Source organism: Halyomorpha halys, unplaced genomic scaffold (assembly GCF_000696795.3).
Source record: "Halyomorpha halys isolate HHAL.00 unplaced genomic scaffold, Hhal_1.1 Scaffold107.1, whole genome shotgun sequence".
In the NCBI taxonomy this organism is placed as follows: domain Eukaryota; kingdom Metazoa; phylum Arthropoda; class Insecta; order Hemiptera; family Pentatomidae; genus Halyomorpha; species Halyomorpha halys.
Window position 1 is genome coordinate 1,758,106 of NW_027112128.1, and position 20,149 is coordinate 1,778,254.

Consider the following 20,149-nt stretch of genomic DNA (forward strand, 5'->3'; position numbering starts at 1 on the left):
GAACAACTTTTCAAAATGTCTGTAAAATTTCTTATTGTTTTAATATAAAAACTCTTATTATCTTTGAGAAGCTAAAACTAAATTTGAAAATGGTTAATTTTGAAAATGAAAGTGGTTTCATGGTTAATTTTGCATCCTTTGTAGCTGTACCCCATTTGGTATATAATGTTGTTTGATCATCATCGTTTGGGTCTTTTCTCTATTTATCGTTTCAATATTCTTTCTTTAGGCAAAAAATATTCATTTCGATTTTCCTAATTTTTTTTTCTTTCCTTTCTTATCATTCAGTTTTCGAGTTATACACTCAGTTTATTCCATTATAAATAATAAATTCATTATGACCAGCATTCTTCCAGATGCATCTTCAGCCTCCATTTTTCTTTTAAATTTCCTGTAGATAAAATCAACAAATTACTGGTAATTTTCTTTAACCCTTCAATGGGCAGTGGACACATTTATACCACCTAGCCAAACAGGCTCGTGCTACTCTTTCTATTCCTCTTTTTCCTTTCAATAATTTAAATTTGTACATGAGATCTGGCATTTGTATCCAAATTAGCAAATAAAATAAAAAAGTATATATTCATTACACTCCTTTAAACCTCCCTCTTCAGAGCTTCATCAAAACCTAAATCTTCTAGGATATTAATTATATTTACATTTAATCTTAAAGTATATCTTATAGAATTTGTTTAAAACTAACTTCTTATTTCTGCTTTGTAAATTTTAATTAATTTATTGACAATGAATTGTTTTTGCTGATATTTTTACTTTTACTGGTTATAAACAACTCTTTTTTTAAATATATATATTAAAAGTAACACGTAATTATGTTAAGCAGTATGCAACAAATATTTTAAGATTGTAAAGATGTAATTTACACCATCACTTAGTTTTGGAACAATTACTGTTTATTTTGTTATAAGCTTTTGACCTTAATTAAACAATATGACTTAATTTGAGGACTCCCTATTTCTTCTCTATCAATGGTATTCAAAAATCAATATTTTGGTATTTTAATTTCAGAAAATAATTTATTTTTGTCTCTTTGTAAGCTTCTTTCAGTACAGAAGTTATTCCATAACATAAAAAATTATGTGGTTATAAAAAAATGTTTAACCTTTGATTAAGGAAGGCTTTGCAAAAATTTCATTATTATTTACAATAATTATGAATTCCAAAAAGAATGTAAGATTTAAAGAATGTGTACTAATATTTCTTAACATTGGTTTTAGTTCTGTATTATATTTCCTCTTTTGTTATAATTTATTAAAATTGTAAATCAAATAAATCAAGTTTATGCTCCTCAGTGTTCTGTAGATACCGTGGTTGGTTGTGAGTGGCATCCTCTGGATAAAGGAAGTATCGTGACTTGTGGCAAAAACCACATCTCCTTTTGGTCTCTTGACCAAAGTGGTGCGCTGTATAAACGTCTTGGAGTCTTTGCTAGTCGAGAGAAGCCAAAGTATGTTACCTGTCTTGCCTTTACTCACACTGGGGATGTTCTTTCTGGTGATTCGAACGGCAACATTATCGTCTGGGGACGAGGTATGGTAAAGCTGCGATCAGTTAATTTACAGCTTATAAATAATTATCATTTATTGTAATTCTGTTATTAATTAATCATAATCAGTGTCGTCATGATCCTGATAGAAAACTAACATGATTTTTGAGATTTGTTTTTTTAAATGGAACTATAGAATTATTTTACATTAAAAAATGCCTGCCAAATAGTTCACATCATACTGATAGCTTCCTCAATTGTTTCATTGGGTACATTAGAAAAAACAAATTCAAGTCCTGAATTACAATTGTTAAGAATAACAATGAAGTGGTTATAGTTGACCGTAGATTCAATATGAGGAGAAGATGGTCGGGGGGTTATGTATATTTGGTTGTTATTATTTTCTTTTTCTCTGAATTAAGGTTATTATCTTGTTTTATTCTTCAGACCTGAAATTCAGATCTATAAATTGGCAAAAATAAATAAGTTTTATTTATTTGTGTATATTTACTGACCACATCCTCTCCTCACAATCATCTTCTCCTCATATCGTAAAGACCAACAAATTAAAAGTAACATTATAGGATTAATTTAAGTCTGAAGAGTAATACAATTATAGTTAAAGGGATTTGAATAGTTGAAGAGAATTAGATGAAATTGATACTGGAACATATCTGTACTGATAAGTATAAAGGATTTAAGTCCTAAAAATGTCGATGTTAAGTTAAGTACATAGTCAGACTCAAAAAAAAAATATCTATCGATTGGTATAAAGGATTTAAGTTGTATATTATGATATCCTGGTTAAAAATGTATCGAACAGATAAGTTTTTATATAGGATTTTTATAACTTTATTTTTCACCTCCTGAAAAATCAAGGATATGGACTTACATCCTTTATACTTATCACTACAAATATGTACAGTGGTATTCAATTCAGATGGACCTTTTTTGAAATATAGGTTAGGTCTGCAAAGAAAAATATGTTTGCACTTAATTAATAGCATCTAGATTCCAACCTAGACAAAAATGTTATTAAAATTGGATTAGTGACAGTGGATGTTATAACCTTCACATGGATTTGACAGGCAGACTGACTGATGGACATGAAACCAAATTTGTTCCTCAATGCCTAAAATATAAAATACGAGTGGAAATTTTCAATTCTGAGAATAGAAATTTTGTTTACTTCATTTATAATGCAAAACTTCCCTTCCTTCAGTAGTAAGGAAGCAAAAGACTGAATATAAAATAGTTATTAACAAATAATGCTTTGTTTTTATAAAAACAAATTTTATTTTATTGATATATTATTACTACTAATTGTTTATAGGCACAAATTCCATAGCAAAGATGGTATTAAAGATCCACGATGGTCCTATTTTCAGTCTTTGTGTTTTAAAAGATGGAAGCATTGTCTCTGGTGGAGGTAAAGATGGCGTGATTAAGCAATTAGATAGCAATCTGGAACCAACTGGATATGAGACTAAGGTAATAAAGTTTATGCCTTATTTAATGTATAGTTTGTTTAGAATTATTACCTGTTTATGTTAAGACAAGGATTGAAAATATTTTATTCGAGAATTATTATTTATAATAATGTAAGTTGATATTCATAAAATTTTAATTATTCAAAATAAATATTCTTTCAATTATAATTGAGGAGATATCTTTGATCTTAGATTTAATTTTTAGAAGGTGGTTTAGGGTGCAGAAAAAAAAACACCATAAGTTTGCACTTACTGGGTGTTATTTTTTATCATTTCCCCAACCAACATCCCTTTTAAAAAAAAAAATTTGCGGGCTATTCTACCCAGGTCATTAATATCAGTCAAATCACCTCTTTTGTCATAATTTCATTCATTTTTAAAACTTTTTATTTCTAGATCAACTTTCTTATTGTAACCTAGATACTAATTTATTTATTTAAACAATAAATACCAGTCTCAAGAAATTGAAAATATTATATATAAATTTATTTCTTTTGATTGGTTTTATTAATTATTGATTAATTTTTGCATTAAATATTTTTCTTTTTGTTTAAAGATTGCTGGGCACCTGGGAGGTGTTAGGACAGTTGCTCAGGGAAGAGGACCCCAACTGCTTGTTGGATCTACCAAGAACTGTATCTTGTCAGGATCGTTTGATCTTGGGTTTTCCGATGTCGTGCTCGGGCATACTTCTGAAGTGTGGGCTCTAGCGGCTCATCCTTCATTGCAACAATTTGTCACTGCAGGATGGGACTCTATACTCCAGCTTTGGGATAGTATGTCTCGTACTGTTGTCTGGAGCAAAGATATCGGGGTGAGGCAAAAGGAAATTGTTACTTCTATGCTAACCCCCTATCAATATCATTGTTATAGTGCCTGCAGTTGTTTTGATTTAATAATATATATACTCAATAAATGTACTGTGTGTGACTCATTCTTCCGATGCATATTCAGGTTAACTATTATATTATTTCAACTTTGTAGTATATGAGTCCCCCCCCTTGAAGGGACTGTTGGGTCCTATGAATGAAGCTCACGTAAGAAGCTTATGGCGGCAGTGGGAGTTCAAAAATGAACTTACCAAAACTGCCAGCCAGTAACAAATTAAGCCTGGTTCCGCTTTCCCTGGTGATCATATAATTTTCAGAGCTTAACAGTTTGATAAAAATAATAAAGTGATATACGGTCTCAGGGAACTTGCTTCCTGACAATGCCTAATGAGGAATTGCTCCCAGTCATTGCCTTAACTGAGACTGGGTATTACTGGATGGACGTTATGTGCCAAAGGAAGGCAAAAAAATTAAAAAAACAATAAAATTATATAGTGTCTCAGGGGACTTGCTCCCTGACAATGCCAACGAGGACTTGATCCCGGCATTGCCTTACTCAAATACTTAGTATTACTGAAGGGACTTGCTTCCTGACAATGCCTAATGAGGAATTGCTCCCAGGCATTGCCTTACTATGAAAATTGCTATGAGCATTGGTGGAATTGGCAACTATTTCTATAGAACAAAATAACATAAATATAGCCTTTACAAATACATTCATCAAATAAAGTGATATAAAAGAAACAAATTTACTATAAGAAAAAAATATATATAAAATTTCATAACAAATGAAACTGGTTTAAGAATAATTACTGTTAGAAAATTAGTAATTAGTAAAAGAATATTTAGAAAAACTATACAATGTAATTATTACTTGGGAGAGCTATACAATTTGATGGGTTGGGGTCCATGGCATGATTTGTTGATTGAACATCCCAGGTGGAGTGTGTATCACAAGGGTGAACAAATTAATGCTTTGAGCGTTAAAAGTTGTATCTTTAAAAACATGACTTTTTTTAAATTAGCAACGGTTTAGTTGTTTTTGTGATTCTAAGATATTTTTTGTTAGTACAGTTTTATGTATTATTTTTTGTGAGGAGGCACATGACAATTTTTGCTAAAAAATAAGCATTAGCCTTCACAGAATAGAATTTAAAGATAAATTGTGGTTGTACTATTGGAACGTTTTTCTAATTCATTCTGCATCTGTGTCCTTGTATAAAACTAGTTATCAAAGATGGCAGATACCATTTACTTTAAATAAAGAAATGTTATCAAAGAGTTTCAGAATACTAGATTAAGGATTTTTATTTATTTGATTTTCTTTATCATTACTTGAAATTCATTTTACTCATTACTTGAAATTATTTTGCAGGAAGAAGGTCAAAGTGCTTGTTTTTCTCCTGATGGTCAATCTATCATTGTTGGCTGTTCAACTGGTAAATGGCTTCATGTTGATGCTGATAGTAGAGAAATTTTAACTTCGCACACTGATGGATCAGAACCAATACAGGTGTATAAAATTTCTAAAGGATATTTTATATTTCTAACAATTTAAAAAATAAGTCCTGAAATTTTTAATGTAATAGTATATAAGTTCCTTGTATTTTCTTTTAGGTTGTTTGCTTTTCTCCTAACTCCGAAATGTTGGCACTTGGTTCCCGAGACAACAATATTTACGTTTACCAGCTAGGAACTTCTGCTGGAAAATATAGTCGAATAGGTCGATGCACAGTGAGTAGTTTTATTTAATTGCTTTTCTCATGATGTGAAAGATTTAAAGCTTAGTTTTTGTTCCTTTTCCTTTATCAATATAATGAATTTATAAATTTTATCAGCTTAAAAGATTTTGTAAAAAAAAAAAAAAAATTAATTACTATTTTTTAAAACAAGAGATCTGACATCATTGATGTCATCTTTTTTTCCTCAATTTTATTTTGAACAATGTAGTTGGACCTCTATTTATCACACCTTACATTTATTTAAAGTATCTTTACTAGAGGTGGGAAACCTGTTTACCATTGTAAGCCACATTGGGATACATTAGTTTTTTGTTTTTTTTAAGAAACTTGAATTTATATTTAAAAATCTGGCTGTATTTTTGTTTGAAGTTTCTATAGGTCATAATATTGTTGAGGAAAAAAATTGTTAAATTTTTCATGCAGCTATACAAATTTCTTTCTGTTCTTTACCTTATGTGAATTCCTTTAACCTTAAGTATTTATCTGTGATTTTGTGATATTTAGAGGTCCTTCTGTATATGTAAAATAATTTCTTTACATTTTCACTCTGTGTGTTGTACACTATTTTCTTTTTGTACCATAATACTTATCATTCTTATCTTCTGTACTATTTTTCCTATGAACTTTTGATCACTTTTTCTTTTTATCTCTATCTTTACTAAAAGCTTTTATTTTCAAATAATTTATGTTTATTAATAAAATATTATGATGAAATTCATTAATTTCAAAATTTGTATAGTCACAGTTTTGGATCACTTTTATTATTGGTTGGATGCTCCATGTTGTGGCATTGTAAATATTTTCTTGTATTTTATTTTTATTTTCACTGTTTCATCTTTTTTATTCTTGTTATATCAGAGTGAATCTTCACAGTAAGTTCCTCTATCCATTCTCTGATCCTGATCCTGGCAATTATATTGGTGTTTTAGTTTAAAATAGATGACCAAAAAACAAAAATTTGTATCGACTAAGTCGACATTCAACAAAAAGGAATGATACAAGGTGCTTAACATCCCCTTTAAAATAAATTAAATTAATAGCCAAATCAATGAATTAAATGTATTCATTTGTTATCTTTACATTGGAATATAATTTGGCCTTATAACTTAGATTTGAACCAGGAATCCAAATCCATTAAAATTAGCAATTCTATTAAAATAATAATTTGAGTCAGCATCATGTGCTGGACAAATATTAAAAGCTTTGTCATTTTTCTCTTAAGAGTGTCTACATCAATTATTTCTGTGCATTGCATAAATGTATTCCAGTTATTATTTATTTTAAAAGAAAATTTATTATTTATTGCTGACTAGACGGAGAAACGGAAGAGGAAAACAACACCAACATTGATCTCCCTATTGGTGGGTTCAATTCCTTTTGTAGCTTATCCCTGTTGTTTGTTTTGTTATTTAACCTGATTTTAGTTTATTTGTCCTGTTTGTTGTTTTGCTCTTATTTATATTTTTTTAATTTTGTTTGTTATTTTATTTTATTGTTTGTTTTGTTGATTTTATTATGATTTTGTCACTTAAGCTTAATATCTCATAAGTCCAAAAAAATCAAAAATAAATCTTTATAACATTTAAAGGTATAAATCGATTTTTTTTATTTTTTCTGACTTACAAGGTAATCTACAGCTTAAGTGACAATTTACTTTTGTCGTTTTTTTTTTGTTTTGTTTAATTTCTGTCTTAAATCCTTGTTATTTCATAGTTATGTCTTTACTCATGCATGCTTTTGCTTTACTTATGTTTGACTGTGAGAATGACATTTAAATCTTCTCTAACTTCCGAATGCGATATTAAATCATGCAGTTTTATTTTATTAAGGCATCTTATATTTTTAAAAAGGCTTTGTTTGGTATTCTTATGCATATACGATTTTGTGTTTAATCGTTCTCTTAAGGTAGAAACGAAACCAGACCAATATAAACTTACATGTTACAAATATCTTCATGGTATGTTATGATAAAAAAAAATTTTTTATTATGCTTTTTAAATATTTTTATTCTAATTGGCTTTTAAGAATATATATTATTTGTCTCTAACAGTACGTAATAATCAGTCATAACATTGCTTTTTTATGTTGTTTATATGTTAAAATTTAATGAAAACTGTTTATAAACATTTAAATCTCATTTTTAGCATTTATCTGGCAAATAAGGATAATAATATTCAAATAATCTATCTTTATTAATTATTCAAATAATTTATAACTCTTATAAAATACAAAAGGGAGACCTTTAGTGGAAAATACTTTTAAAAAGTTAAGTCTCCAAAAGACAAGAAAGCACATATTCTGTTAAAATGGCAACAACAATCAAAATGTGATTTGAACTTTTTGTCATTTTGGTTTAAATACATAATTTGATATGGGCGTTGATGACCTCAGGGTTTTACGCCATAAGCCACAGCCAACAACAACAACAATACATAATTTGATTATAACCTGAGACCCGATTGCAATAAAATTAACAAATTGTTGGGGCGAGGGGTATTTCGTGAATGAAAAACCAATCTCTTCCCCAGATTAAAATTTTTGCTGGTTCGGGTTAAAAAAAAACCAAGGACCTGGAATAAAATCTCACAAAAACAAAATAATGAAGAAAATTAAAAAATTAAAAAAAAAAACATGCTAAACTGCAGCAATTTATTTATATACAAGTACCATAAAAAAAAAACCTCCTTTGTTCTTTATTTTACATAAAAAATTTAAATACAAAGTAACTTTTAGTTAGAAAAATAAAAATAAACTTATAATTAACAAGATTGAAAAACCACTTGGAAAGATAGTAAAAATTAAAAAAAAAAAAAAAAAAGAAACTAAACTTTTGGGCTTTAACAAGATATATAATTAAAAATAAAGTATAGAGAGTAAAAGAAATAGTGTTTTAAAAAATTACTGTGTCAAAATTAACTACCAAATCATTTGAATAAAATTTAACCTAGTAAAGGAGATTCCCTTTTCTTGGACACTTTCCCTTGAATATAATTTATTTTTCGTCAATCTTCTTTCTTCTGTTAAAGCTCATCAATTATTGATTTTGGTCAAGATCAACAAAATTAAAGTCATCAAAATTTCCAACAAAATTCTTGTATTAAATTTAATTTTAAGCTGATCCATGGTGGTGTTATAGTGTGTTATTAAAATAATCAAGATACCAAAGGTTCAAAAAAGGTGTTTTATGGGGGAAAAAAATTATTGAATTTTTTTTTTTCAACTATGCAATATGCTTTTGAGATATTTATCTATCTGTCAGTTGGCGCTACAAATCTGTGATGGGTCCTGGCCTCCTCTATGAGCCTCCGCCATTCAGCTCGGTTTCGGGCTGCTGCCTTCCAATTTCGGACTCCAAGCAGGTCTCGTGCATCTTGTACCACACCACCCATCTACCGGAGCTTGGGCCATCCACCAACTCTTCTTGGACAATAGATTTCTTCTTCCATGACTCTTTTAGGAATTTCGTCAGGACTCATCCATGCAACATGTCCTTATGCTTTTGAGGTGCTGAATCTGAATTTCATGTTAGCGATCAGTTTCATAATCAAAATAAAAAAAAAAAAAATCATGATAACCACTTATGATGTTTGATTGTGGAAAATTTAATATTATCAGAAAACAGGAACCATTGCTTACTATAAATTTACATAGAATAAACTTTTCAGTTCGAAGAAAAACTACTTGCCATAGTCGGGAGCTGTTAAAAATGCATCCGGCGCCTCTATAAAGTGCAATCATCAATAACCTAAAAATTATAACCAATAAAGACAAGAACTGAATGGAACAATATTTTCTATGACTGAGGTAACAAGTTATAACAAAACAAAATTTCCATCATCTCCTGATATAAAAGGAGAGGGAAGTGTCCAAGGTACATTCCTTCAAAGATCAGGGAATCTCCCTCTCAATTAAAAAGAAGATTTTGTAATTTTAAAAAGATCCTTCAACATCTACCAGAGTGAGCCCAGCAGTATATTAAGGGAGTTAAACAAACATGTTGTTGTAATATATAGATTAACTTAATATATTCATAATTAATGCTTGAAGAAGTTTATCGGGGGGTGCGGTCAGCAAAGAACAACATAAATAAACAAAACAATATTTATTTATTTTATGCCGACGTTTCGACCTGAGTTTCAGGTCTTCATCAGGGATAGTGGCGTGTAAAGGGGACGGGAAGCAACTCAAATTCATAATTAAATTTTATTACAACAATTACAAATTTTTGACCTTACCAATAGTAAGTGCTGAGGTTGGAAAGCACTGGAACTAATTAATTGTGCTTAGTCAAATTATTATGGTTTGATGGCTATTTTATAGGATTATTGATTTGTTAAAAAAATAAAAAAAAGTTAAAATAGGTTGATAGCAACTAATAGCATGGACTAATTCAGAAAAATATTTATATAACTGCTCAAAAGATGCTGGTGTACTGAATTAGTATAGTAATGGCATGATAATTCTGTCTCTGATTATAGCAATAATAATAAATTATATTTTGTTTTGTTTTGCATTCTTATTATTAAAATTATTATTTGTAGGAGTTTAATATTTTATAATAATACACAATAATTTAATTACTAGAAAGCGGTTATCTACAGAATATGTTTCTGGTTAATAGAATATAATTTATATTTTTCGCTTAGTACAGCAATTATCAGTGTTGCAGGATGCTGTCCTAATTTTCTATTGATTCTAATAACTTAAAATTAGATCTATAACTTCTATTAATGAAAAAATGTGGAGCAGGTTATACTCATTTAATTATTTTCAATGTAATATTTGTAATGTATTTCAAATATTCACTTGAATAGTTTGTATGACACTTTATTTCAAAATCTTTCCTGCATTCTTCTCTGCTTACACTTCCCTATCAGAATTTTGCCTCTTATACTGTATATATGGTCTTTCTAATCTTACCTTGAATATGCATACTAATTGTAACTTCTACTAATAGTATACTGAAAAAGTTTATTTATATAGATCTACATTGTAAAATTACCTAACTCAAGGAACTGGTGAGTAAACAATTTTCTCTTACTAATGTCCTGCAATAACCATATTTTTCTTTTATAAAAGCCTAAATAGTTTGCGATCAACAATCAATTTCTATTTTTTATATGTTATATGAGTTATAAGATGTTGCTATTTATGAATCATTGCTGTGAAAATATTTATCCTGCATGCCATTTTTCTTTTTCTTTTTTCTTATATTTTGAAACAAAACATAATTTAATTGCTTTGTTTATTGTTTTTAACTTTTTATTATATTTATTTTATCTTTTATTGGAAACAAATATTTAAAAGTTAAAAAAGCAGTCTACATTTTTATGTACTAAAATATATTTCTATGTTTATTGTCTAGGGTCATTCCAGCTTCATCACCCACTTAGACTGGTCTGTGGATAGTCAGTACCTAAGATCAAATTCAGGCGACTATGAAGTCTTATATTGTAAGTACAACTGCTCTTTCTGTTGTATATATTTACAGTATATTGTAATGTTGATATTTAAAAATATTTATATTTTTTTGTAATCATAAAGTGTCTCCTGTTACCACGATTACTTTGTTTTATTTAGTTGCTATGAAAACATGACATAATTAACGCATCTGACTACAACATTTTATTTAATATTAATACAAAATTAAATTGAAAATTATATCAATTTAAAATTATTTTCAGTAAAGTTTGGAATATCTGACTATAATTTATTCTAGAAATGAAATTTCTAGTGTAAACTAAAATAATTTAAAATATGGAGAATAGCTATCAATTATTTTGTTCTTTTTTTACTGCAACCCTGACCATATTCTTCATATTTTACATTGTATGGTCAACTGTTTATGTACATAAAATAATTTGCATTTTAAAAATATAATCTAAATTTAATTTAAACATTAAAATACATGAAATAAAAATTTCATAATAATTAATTATACCCACTTTAAAAAAACAAACATAGTTATTAAATATTTGAGGTAGAGTCTTGATTTTAATTCACAGTTGGCTGTGTTGGCTTCTTCTATTAATTCCTCATAATTCATATTCCACTTAACAAGTAGATTAAATTAGCTTTATATATTGTTAGTTCAATTATTATTTAGCTTATTTAATTATACCCACTTTAAAAAAAAAAAAATATTTCACTGTCTATTTATATTTTAAAATTATTGTAATTCCATTTTAACTGTTTTTATAGTTATTTATATAATATTCACGAAAAGATTTGACATAAAATAATTTTCTCTAGTTGTCTTACATGTTTTGGCTTCTGGAAAACTTTAATTGATTAAATTGGAGATGATAAATTTTAATTTGATTCCTCTATTTCAAATGAATTATTTATAATTATTAAATAATTCGTAATTTATATTAATCAAATAAAATATGACTTTTTACAATATACACATTTTCATGTATTATTAATATAACAATATTTTCTTTATATTTTTAATATTTTTTATGATGTAAAAATGTGATTATATGTGTGTATATAAAGTTGACCATAAAGATTTAAATATAAGTAGATGGTCAGGGTTGCGGTCAAAAAAAGAACAACAAATAATTTCAAACTATTTGTTCTTCTTTTTTTTACCGCAACCCTGACCATCTACTTATATTTATATAAAAATGTGATTGTTTACTTTACTATTTCTTTATTCTGTTCATAGTAACAGTAAACACTTTTTGAAATTATTTAATGAAATTTATAAAAATATCATTACTATATATATGAGGTCATTATTATGCTGTGGAAATACTTGTATTATTTGATTTTTAGCTTTAATAGAAATAATAGAGCTTAATAAACCCCAGAGATAAAATACTAATACCTCAAATTCAGATTTCTGAAAGTAGACGTGAACCTATAATTTTTATGAAAGTAGAATACCAAAAACATTCCCACCTTGAGACTCATTTTCGCCTCTTAATATTTTAGATCCCAGTCTGTTCTTATGCAAACACATTCTTCCTTACATCTATATATCTAAAAATCCTCATCATTCCTAAAAATACAATGTAGTTTTGATGTTTATATCAGTTTTGAAATCTAATTATTTACTAACATTTATTATCGTTGAAAAATTTAGTTTAATAGATTCTGCATCTTCACTTAACAATAATCTAATCTTTGGTATAACAATGTATAAATATTTTACTGCCTCAGTTAATTAATTTTACTGAGTCCAACCTTTTTCATTGCTAATTATGTGCTCTGGTACAATATTAAATAGTAGTTAAAGTTCTCAAATAAAACTTACCTTTTTTTAATTTATTTTATGATTTGAACATGTATTGTAAACAGTTATTAACACTTTAACTACGGAAAACCATGATTTTTCTATTCTTTTAGTTTAAATAAGCATTATATAATGTACAAAATGTAATATGTAGCCAAATAAAGTTTGAATATGTTATTTAACCATGATGACACATGTCACCTGTGTATGCTACTGAATCTATGTATGCAATCAGCTGTTACATGAATGTTTGCTGGTTTTTTAACAGAAATAAGGGCTCTAAAAAGTTATTTTTCCCCACATTTTCTATAAAAGATTTAAACAACGTGAAATAAATTAAAACATTGTAAAAAAAAAAATTAATAACCTTTTGGATATGTAAAAAATATTATTGCAAGTGTGCAAAATAATATTTAAGTAAATAAATTTATATGGTCCTAAAAATAAGTTTGATCAAATTCAATAATAAAAAAAAAAATTGAAGTAGGGTAAAAATCTTTAAAGGTGGCAGAACCCAGAATGATCGTGGAAGCTAGAACAGTACTAAACATGGTTCGGGACAATCTAAGGTGAAAGGGAGGTGATTGAGCACTCCCAATGTAAACTAGAAAAATATCCTCCCTTGACAGTACATTATCATTATAAATGCTTCCAAGCCACCATGGCTTAATGACAATGTGTAATCAAACTCGTCAAAGTGTTAATAGATTGACTAACCTCTTTGATATTCAGTTCTCTTTAAAGATAACTAAAAATAGTTGATGAAATTTTATACACTAATCCCCAACTTTGAAATAAATTGGATGAACTGTTTTTGAAAAAAAAAAGTGTATCAAGGAAAATACATTTATCCATGTTTAAGTGAAAGTAGCTGACAGGATCAGATAAAATTGATTTGGTACCAACTATGTACTAATCCTAACTAGGTGAAAATTTCATCAAAATTGGACAAAGTTTGTTCAATTTGGCACGAATACAAATTTTACTGCAGATAGGCACAGAACTAAATTGGTTTCTTGCTGTACTATAACATAAAATGTGATTGAAAATGTTCACTTCTAAAGAAAACTTTTTTTAATTTGCTGCATGAATTTTTATTTAAGATAGGGAAACCTTGTTGCTTCCCTACCTTCCTTTGGAGGGCAGTGGTATACCCTACTCTCTTTCAAAGGAAATGTGATGCTAAAAAAAGAGAATTGACCTGTTTGCTCAGGTTTACATTAAGCTTCACAGGAATTTCTGCCATTATGATGTAAATGGAAACATAAGACAGCCAATGATTGGTGCCTACTTCTTTGCCACATCTCTGGTGTTCATAAGGGCCACTATTTTAGCCTCACTTTTCTTGGCAGCTTACTCCAAGTTTGGTAGTAAGAAAGGAAAAAAATGAAAATATCTCAGAATTTTAATGAATTAACTCATCCCTTTGCCCTCTCCTCCATCTATAAAAAAAATTAACAGTCCTCTTTAATTTTGAAGGGAGCCCAAGTGTTTGCCGCCAGATCACACAACCTTCAAAGATGCGGGATGTAGAATGGGCCTCACAAACATGCACACTTTCTTTCACGTCTATTGGTGCATGGCCTGAAGGTGCAGATGGCACTGATGTCAATGCGTCCGCTGCTGCTGGTGGGCTTCTAGCAACGGGAGACGATTGGGGAAAAGTAAAACTCTATAGTTGGCCAACAATTCAACCTAAGGTAACATTATTTTTCTTTTTATGATTTTACTGAATTAAATTACACATATCAATAAAAAAATTTGTCAATATTATATGGGTTATCTAACAATAATTGCTTTATGATTTCAGTCCATATGTCACAATTATGGAGGACACAGCTCTCATGTGACCAATGTTACCTTCCTAGCTGACGAGAGCAGGCTTATCAGTGCCGGCGGTCGAGACACTTCTGTCCTGCAATGGAGAATCGTTTAACAGCTTTCTGTTATTGTTATTATTTTAGAATGTTATGGATCTGGATGGCAGAAAAGGCGAAGATTTCAAATCAACAGGATTATTTCTTACTCCGTTCTTAATTTATGACCTTGATAAGTAGAGCAGAGGAGAATATTTGTTTGCTTTGAATTAGACAATCATTCAATGAAATATGATAACGTTTAATTCATAATAGTTACGTTACTATCATGCACATTTTTCTTACTCTTTTTACAATTAAGAGGAATAACCTTTGAAAGTTTTTTAAGGATCTGTTTTGCTATCTTTGAATGGATATAATTTTTTTCTTCATAATTACGTATAATTTAAGTTTTTTAAAGTAAATTAAGACTAGTGCAAAATTTATTCTGTGTTCTATATTCAAGAATTGCAGCTTAACACATATATTTTTTTTCAAAATGTTAAAGAAAAATTATATTTCTCTCTGCTCTATACTCATTATTGATTAAAACTACAGAAACAACATAATTCTTCATTAATATATATGTATACCGAATATCTATTTCTTAAACAATTTACCAATATAATATCTGAATTAAGATTGTTCTGCTTCACTTTTGCACCATTATATTTCTAAGTGTTCTATTTCAGCAATGCTTGAACAGTTAAATTTGCTTCAAAGTTGAAACAAAACTTTATTCATATGTGTGGTTACAATTTTGGATATATTAACTATATTGGATAAGTATAAATTAAATATATGAACTCAGTCATACCATAAAGTAATAAAGAATGCAATAAAATAGCTTTGGTAATAAAACATTAGCTATTATAATTCTTTTTTAATTTTTAAAAATGCTGTATTTTTTTTTTTAATACCTACAAACTTTAATCATTCCTAAGCAATACAAGTGTCTTGTGATTTTTCATTAGATTAAATCATTTACAGGTCTAATAGAACTGTGTTCTTTTCTTAAAGATTATAGGTTGTAAAGCAAATGCAAATGTTTATTACCGCTATAAATGGCCTAAGCACAAGCTTTACTTTATTATTTACATATCCAATCAAGCTAGTTGATTTTAATAATGTGAATTATGAATGTTTGTGAATTATACAAAGTACTGTGATTTTGAATGCCTATTTCCTTGATCTACGTGTCTTCTCAAATGCTCAATGTAACTGATTCATCAGCAAATCATCCTCCATTTGACTTTTTTTTTTTTTCAAACGGTAAAGCTATATTTCTTCTATTTTATATCAATGAAAAAAAATTTTATGTATAATATTTGTGTATGGGGATAGGCATGCCTTAGATATAATTTTGTCTTTCAGAGCCCGCCCATACTGTAGTTTAATCAAGGTAGCACTGTCTGAGATTTCCCCTCATTCAGAACTTATGCTTTGCTCCCTTCATATTTAGAATTTAAATAAAAACTGATCACTTATCAAATGTTAGATATTTATAAAATATTCAATATATTTTCAATTTACGATATCTTCAGTGCCTAACATATTTGCTTTGAGTAATGTATTTTTATTAAGGTATATTAGCTCGATTTGGAAGTGTTGTTATTCTTAGCTGTGATATGGATCATTTGGCCGAACCATTTGAATTTTTTTAAATATATATATATGAGAATATAAAAAAAAAATATGTTATTGTCTTTTTTTTTTTTAAATGTTGTATCATATATAATTTAAAATACATCAAAATCGTTAGAAACCTCTTAACCAATTCCTGCTGCTCATTGTCATGAGTTTATTAAATAAAGAATAGCTAATTTTGTTTTATCAAGTACAGATACCATCCTATTATTTTTAATTTTAAATTATAACTCAATATTTATAAAAGTTTAGTAAGTATCAAACTGCTTACTTTTTACATTGTTTAAAATTTATTTTTGTATAACATATCATTTATTTTTACTTTTTTCATGTAAATTAATGTAATTGAATGAGGGTTTATTGATTATTATATATACATCGTATTTCACTTAGCATATTTTATGTATGACTTTATTAATCCATTAATTTATATGCAGTTGTTTTGAAATGTCAAAATTAACAATGTAAAAATATTTAAATGTCAGGATATGGTTTTCAAAAGGGGAATAAATAAAAATTAAACATTTCTAAAAGTAAAATAATCCAATACAATTACAATTTTTACCAAAAACATTAGTTTACTATAAATAGTTAAACACAATTAAAGAAAAGAAAAACTTGCTGTATATTTTATTTTTATTTTTAAATTAATGTCACTATCATGTGACCCATTCTCATGATTAGATTATTTAATTAATAGGTTTGTTCCAACAACCACTTTTGACTGTTTAAACTGTAAATGTTTTGGAAGGGAAAAATCAGTCAAAAATGGTAGTTGGAACAGGCCTAATGATGAATAAGTTTTGTTTGGTTGAGAGTTAAAAAAAAAATTAGCAATAATCTTCGATGATTTATCATTTTTCTTTCTCAATTTAATCTCATTTAATACTTGCATATTCAAGTATTAAGTACATTTTTTTTATCTTTGGCATTATTGATCTGTTTATGAACCATTTTTAAAGAGATGAACGAGATAGTTTGTCACCTTTTCTGTTTTTATTATTATTGAAATTAAAACTAAATGGTATATTTTAAGATGTATTTATGTGGGTTAGTTTAACATTATTTATTTGAAAATATTAGAATATCTGGATAAAAAAATATTATTAAAGTACTATTTTAAAAAAATCCAAAACCTTAATTAGGTAATTGTTTATATTTCCATTTTGTATTCAATATAGTAATAAGTTATTATTTAAATCACATTGTATTCTATTTGTAAATATTTTGTATTTATGGTTTTCCAATCCTGGTTTGTTGTTTTCATTTGGAGAGTGTAAAAAAAAAAATAGATTAATATTGTGCAGATGTAAAATTGTGATAATAGAAAATATTCGAAAGATTTTTATCAATAAATAGTTTTTTGTGAAATGAAAATTATTTTGAGGCCATTAATTATATTTGTTAAGTATAAGTGAGTTAATAAAACGAATGGTATTCTGGTTTTGAATCGGGTGAAGTTAGAATTGCTTTTCCTTTAATCACTTTGACAATCTAACTCAATCACTTTCTCACCATAACTACATATTGTTTTAGTGTGCATGAGTGTTTGCCAGGTGCTGATTGTAAATATTCTCTATGTATGTGTAGAAGACAGGAATGAAACTAGAAAATCAAAATATAATTATTACCTATTTTAAATATATTTACTTACCAACATAATCTGTATGCTGTTTGATTGTCCATTAGAATTATTTTGGTAAATTAAATATAATGATTTTTAAGCTGTCTTATTATGTAATATAAATTTATTTACTTTGTAATATATTATCTGTCTTTAAATACTAGACTGATAGAGCTAACTAATACTTGCACAAATTATATGAAAATATGTTATATAATTTACATTTACTTGTTTACTATGTACCTATTAGTTTTGTTCTGTAAATATATTAAGCTTCACAAGTTATTGTAAATTTCTATTCATTTGTTATCTCTCCTCATTGCGTTACCTTTTTTAATTAATTTATTACAATAAGGCATTTTATTTACTTTGAAATTTATAATTTTTACCTCATTATTATTGAAACTTATATGTCACAATCTCACTAGAGGAAATCATAGCACAAAAAAAAGGCAATCCTTCCCGATTGTACCCGCCCCACTAAGCCCCTCAGGGAGAGACGGTCCTATATCACTTTGGAAATATTTGCTTAAAATGGGAAAAGGAGACTTTAAGATAGTTAAATAGAGAAATATTTAAAAAGTAAGTGAAATCCTCCACTCTCACCCTCTGTGGTAGCATTACTTATCTCAAATTTAATACAGAAACTTACAGGGAGTAGGTTGGTCGATGTACAAGATGTCACAATCACATAAGAGGAGATCATAACACAAAAAAAAAAAAGCCAATCCTTCCTGATTGGACCCACCCCACTAAGATCCGAAATTGGAAAACAGCGTGTGTCACATCCTTTTTGAGCTAATGCTATCTATACTTAGTCCATTAAATATATAAGGGTGGTTTTCAAAAAAGTGTCAATTATAGTGGTACTGGATTTTTCTATCATAAAGGATGCATCTTATCGACAATTGGTTTTTATGATGAAGTGTTGATAGTTAACCATAGATTAATATGAGAAGACGGTCGGGATGTTGTCAGCAAGAAAATACAAAAATAAACAAATCTTGTTTGTGCTGACGTATCTACTTGAATTTTAGACCTTCATCAAAGCTGAAAAACAAAACAACCTTAATTCAGAGACCATAAAAATAAAAATAACCAACTTTGAAATATACATAACAATGAATTAAGGAGATAGTAGTTGATTAATACTAATAGAACATAAAATATAAGTTTGTAGAGGTAAGAATATACAAAATAAATTATAAAAAACTTTTTAAAAAATTAAAAAACAGACAGTGTTTAATTAAATAAATAAGTAAACACTGTATGTTAAAAAAAAAAAAATATTTATTTTGTATGATTCTTACTTTTATAATATTATATTTTATCTTCTATTAGTATCAATCAACTATCATCTAATTAATTCATTGTTATGTATATTTCCAAGTTTGTTTATTATTATTTTATTTTTATTTTTATTTTTATTGTATCTGAATTAAGGTTATCTCGTTTTGTTTTTCGTCCCTGATGAAGGTCAGAAATTCAAGTCGAAACATCAGCACAAATAAATAAGTTTTGTTTATTTGTGTATTTTTTTCTGACTGCTCCCTCCGATGATCTCCTCATTTTTGTTTTTATGATGTTCTTCTCATCACTGTTTATAATATTGATTTCATTTTAATGAAATTTCCAAGGTAGCAAGGCTTCAATTATTGCAGTACTTTCTCTCCTTTTTTTTTTTTTTTTAAAGAAAAGTTGAAATTGAACCTATTTTTTTCACATTGGATTTTGAAAAATTGAACTTAATCTGCTCTTCATCAGGATTTCATTGCTTGTTTTCCTGATGACAGCCAATGAATTTACTGTTGGTTGCATCTGGTAGTGAATATTATTTTTAACTTATAAATTCCACAGACAGCTGCTAAGCTCTACAACAAATTGGGTTTTAGATCCAAAAAATTGATTTGAGCTTTATTTTGTATTTCACATGGTTCTTTATGATTCAAGGAAGTCACATAAAAATAGGGAAAATTTTGAATGAGGTGTATTTAGTTGGACTGTAGATTAATGATTGGAGGTTTGTCGGGGGGTACGGTCAGCAAAGAACAACATAAATAAACAAAACCATATTTATTTATTTTATGCCAACATTTCAGGTCTTCATCAGGGGTTATGGCATAGAAAGTGGGCCTAAAACTAAAAATGGAAAATTTTGAAGATGGTTCACTAGCTTTAAATTTTGGCCTAGAAAATGAAGCTTTTTTTGAGAA

General features: G+C 27.9%; 1 protein-coding gene across 5 annotated transcripts in view; it reads left to right on the plus strand.

Annotated features, from left to right (window-relative positions):
• LOC106677752 (echinoderm microtubule-associated protein-like 2) overlaps positions 1–18,221 on the plus strand; it is a 211,255-nt gene extending 193,034 nt beyond the window's left edge. For 4 of the 5 annotated variants that reach the window (XM_014415850.3, XM_014415847.3, XM_014415849.3 and 1 more), the window contains 9 exons: positions 1,311–1,548; positions 2,838–2,995; positions 3,551–3,808; positions 5,200–5,337; positions 5,442–5,558; positions 6,880–6,927; positions 10,932–11,019; positions 14,289–14,509; positions 14,620–18,221. In XM_014415850.3, the coding sequence (XP_014271336.1) occupies positions 1,311–1,548; positions 2,838–2,995; positions 3,551–3,808; positions 5,200–5,337; positions 5,442–5,558; positions 6,880–6,927; positions 10,932–11,019; positions 14,289–14,509; positions 14,620–14,745 (1,392 nt within the window). In that variant the 3' untranslated portion in view covers positions 14,746–18,221. The remainder of the gene's footprint in view (positions 1–1,310; positions 1,549–2,837; positions 2,996–3,550; positions 3,809–5,199; positions 5,338–5,441; positions 5,559–6,879; positions 6,928–10,931; positions 11,020–14,288; positions 14,510–14,619) is intronic. The other variant, XM_014415848.3, reaches the window with a different exon arrangement.
• Positions 18,222–20,149: the final 1,928 nt, after the last annotated feature.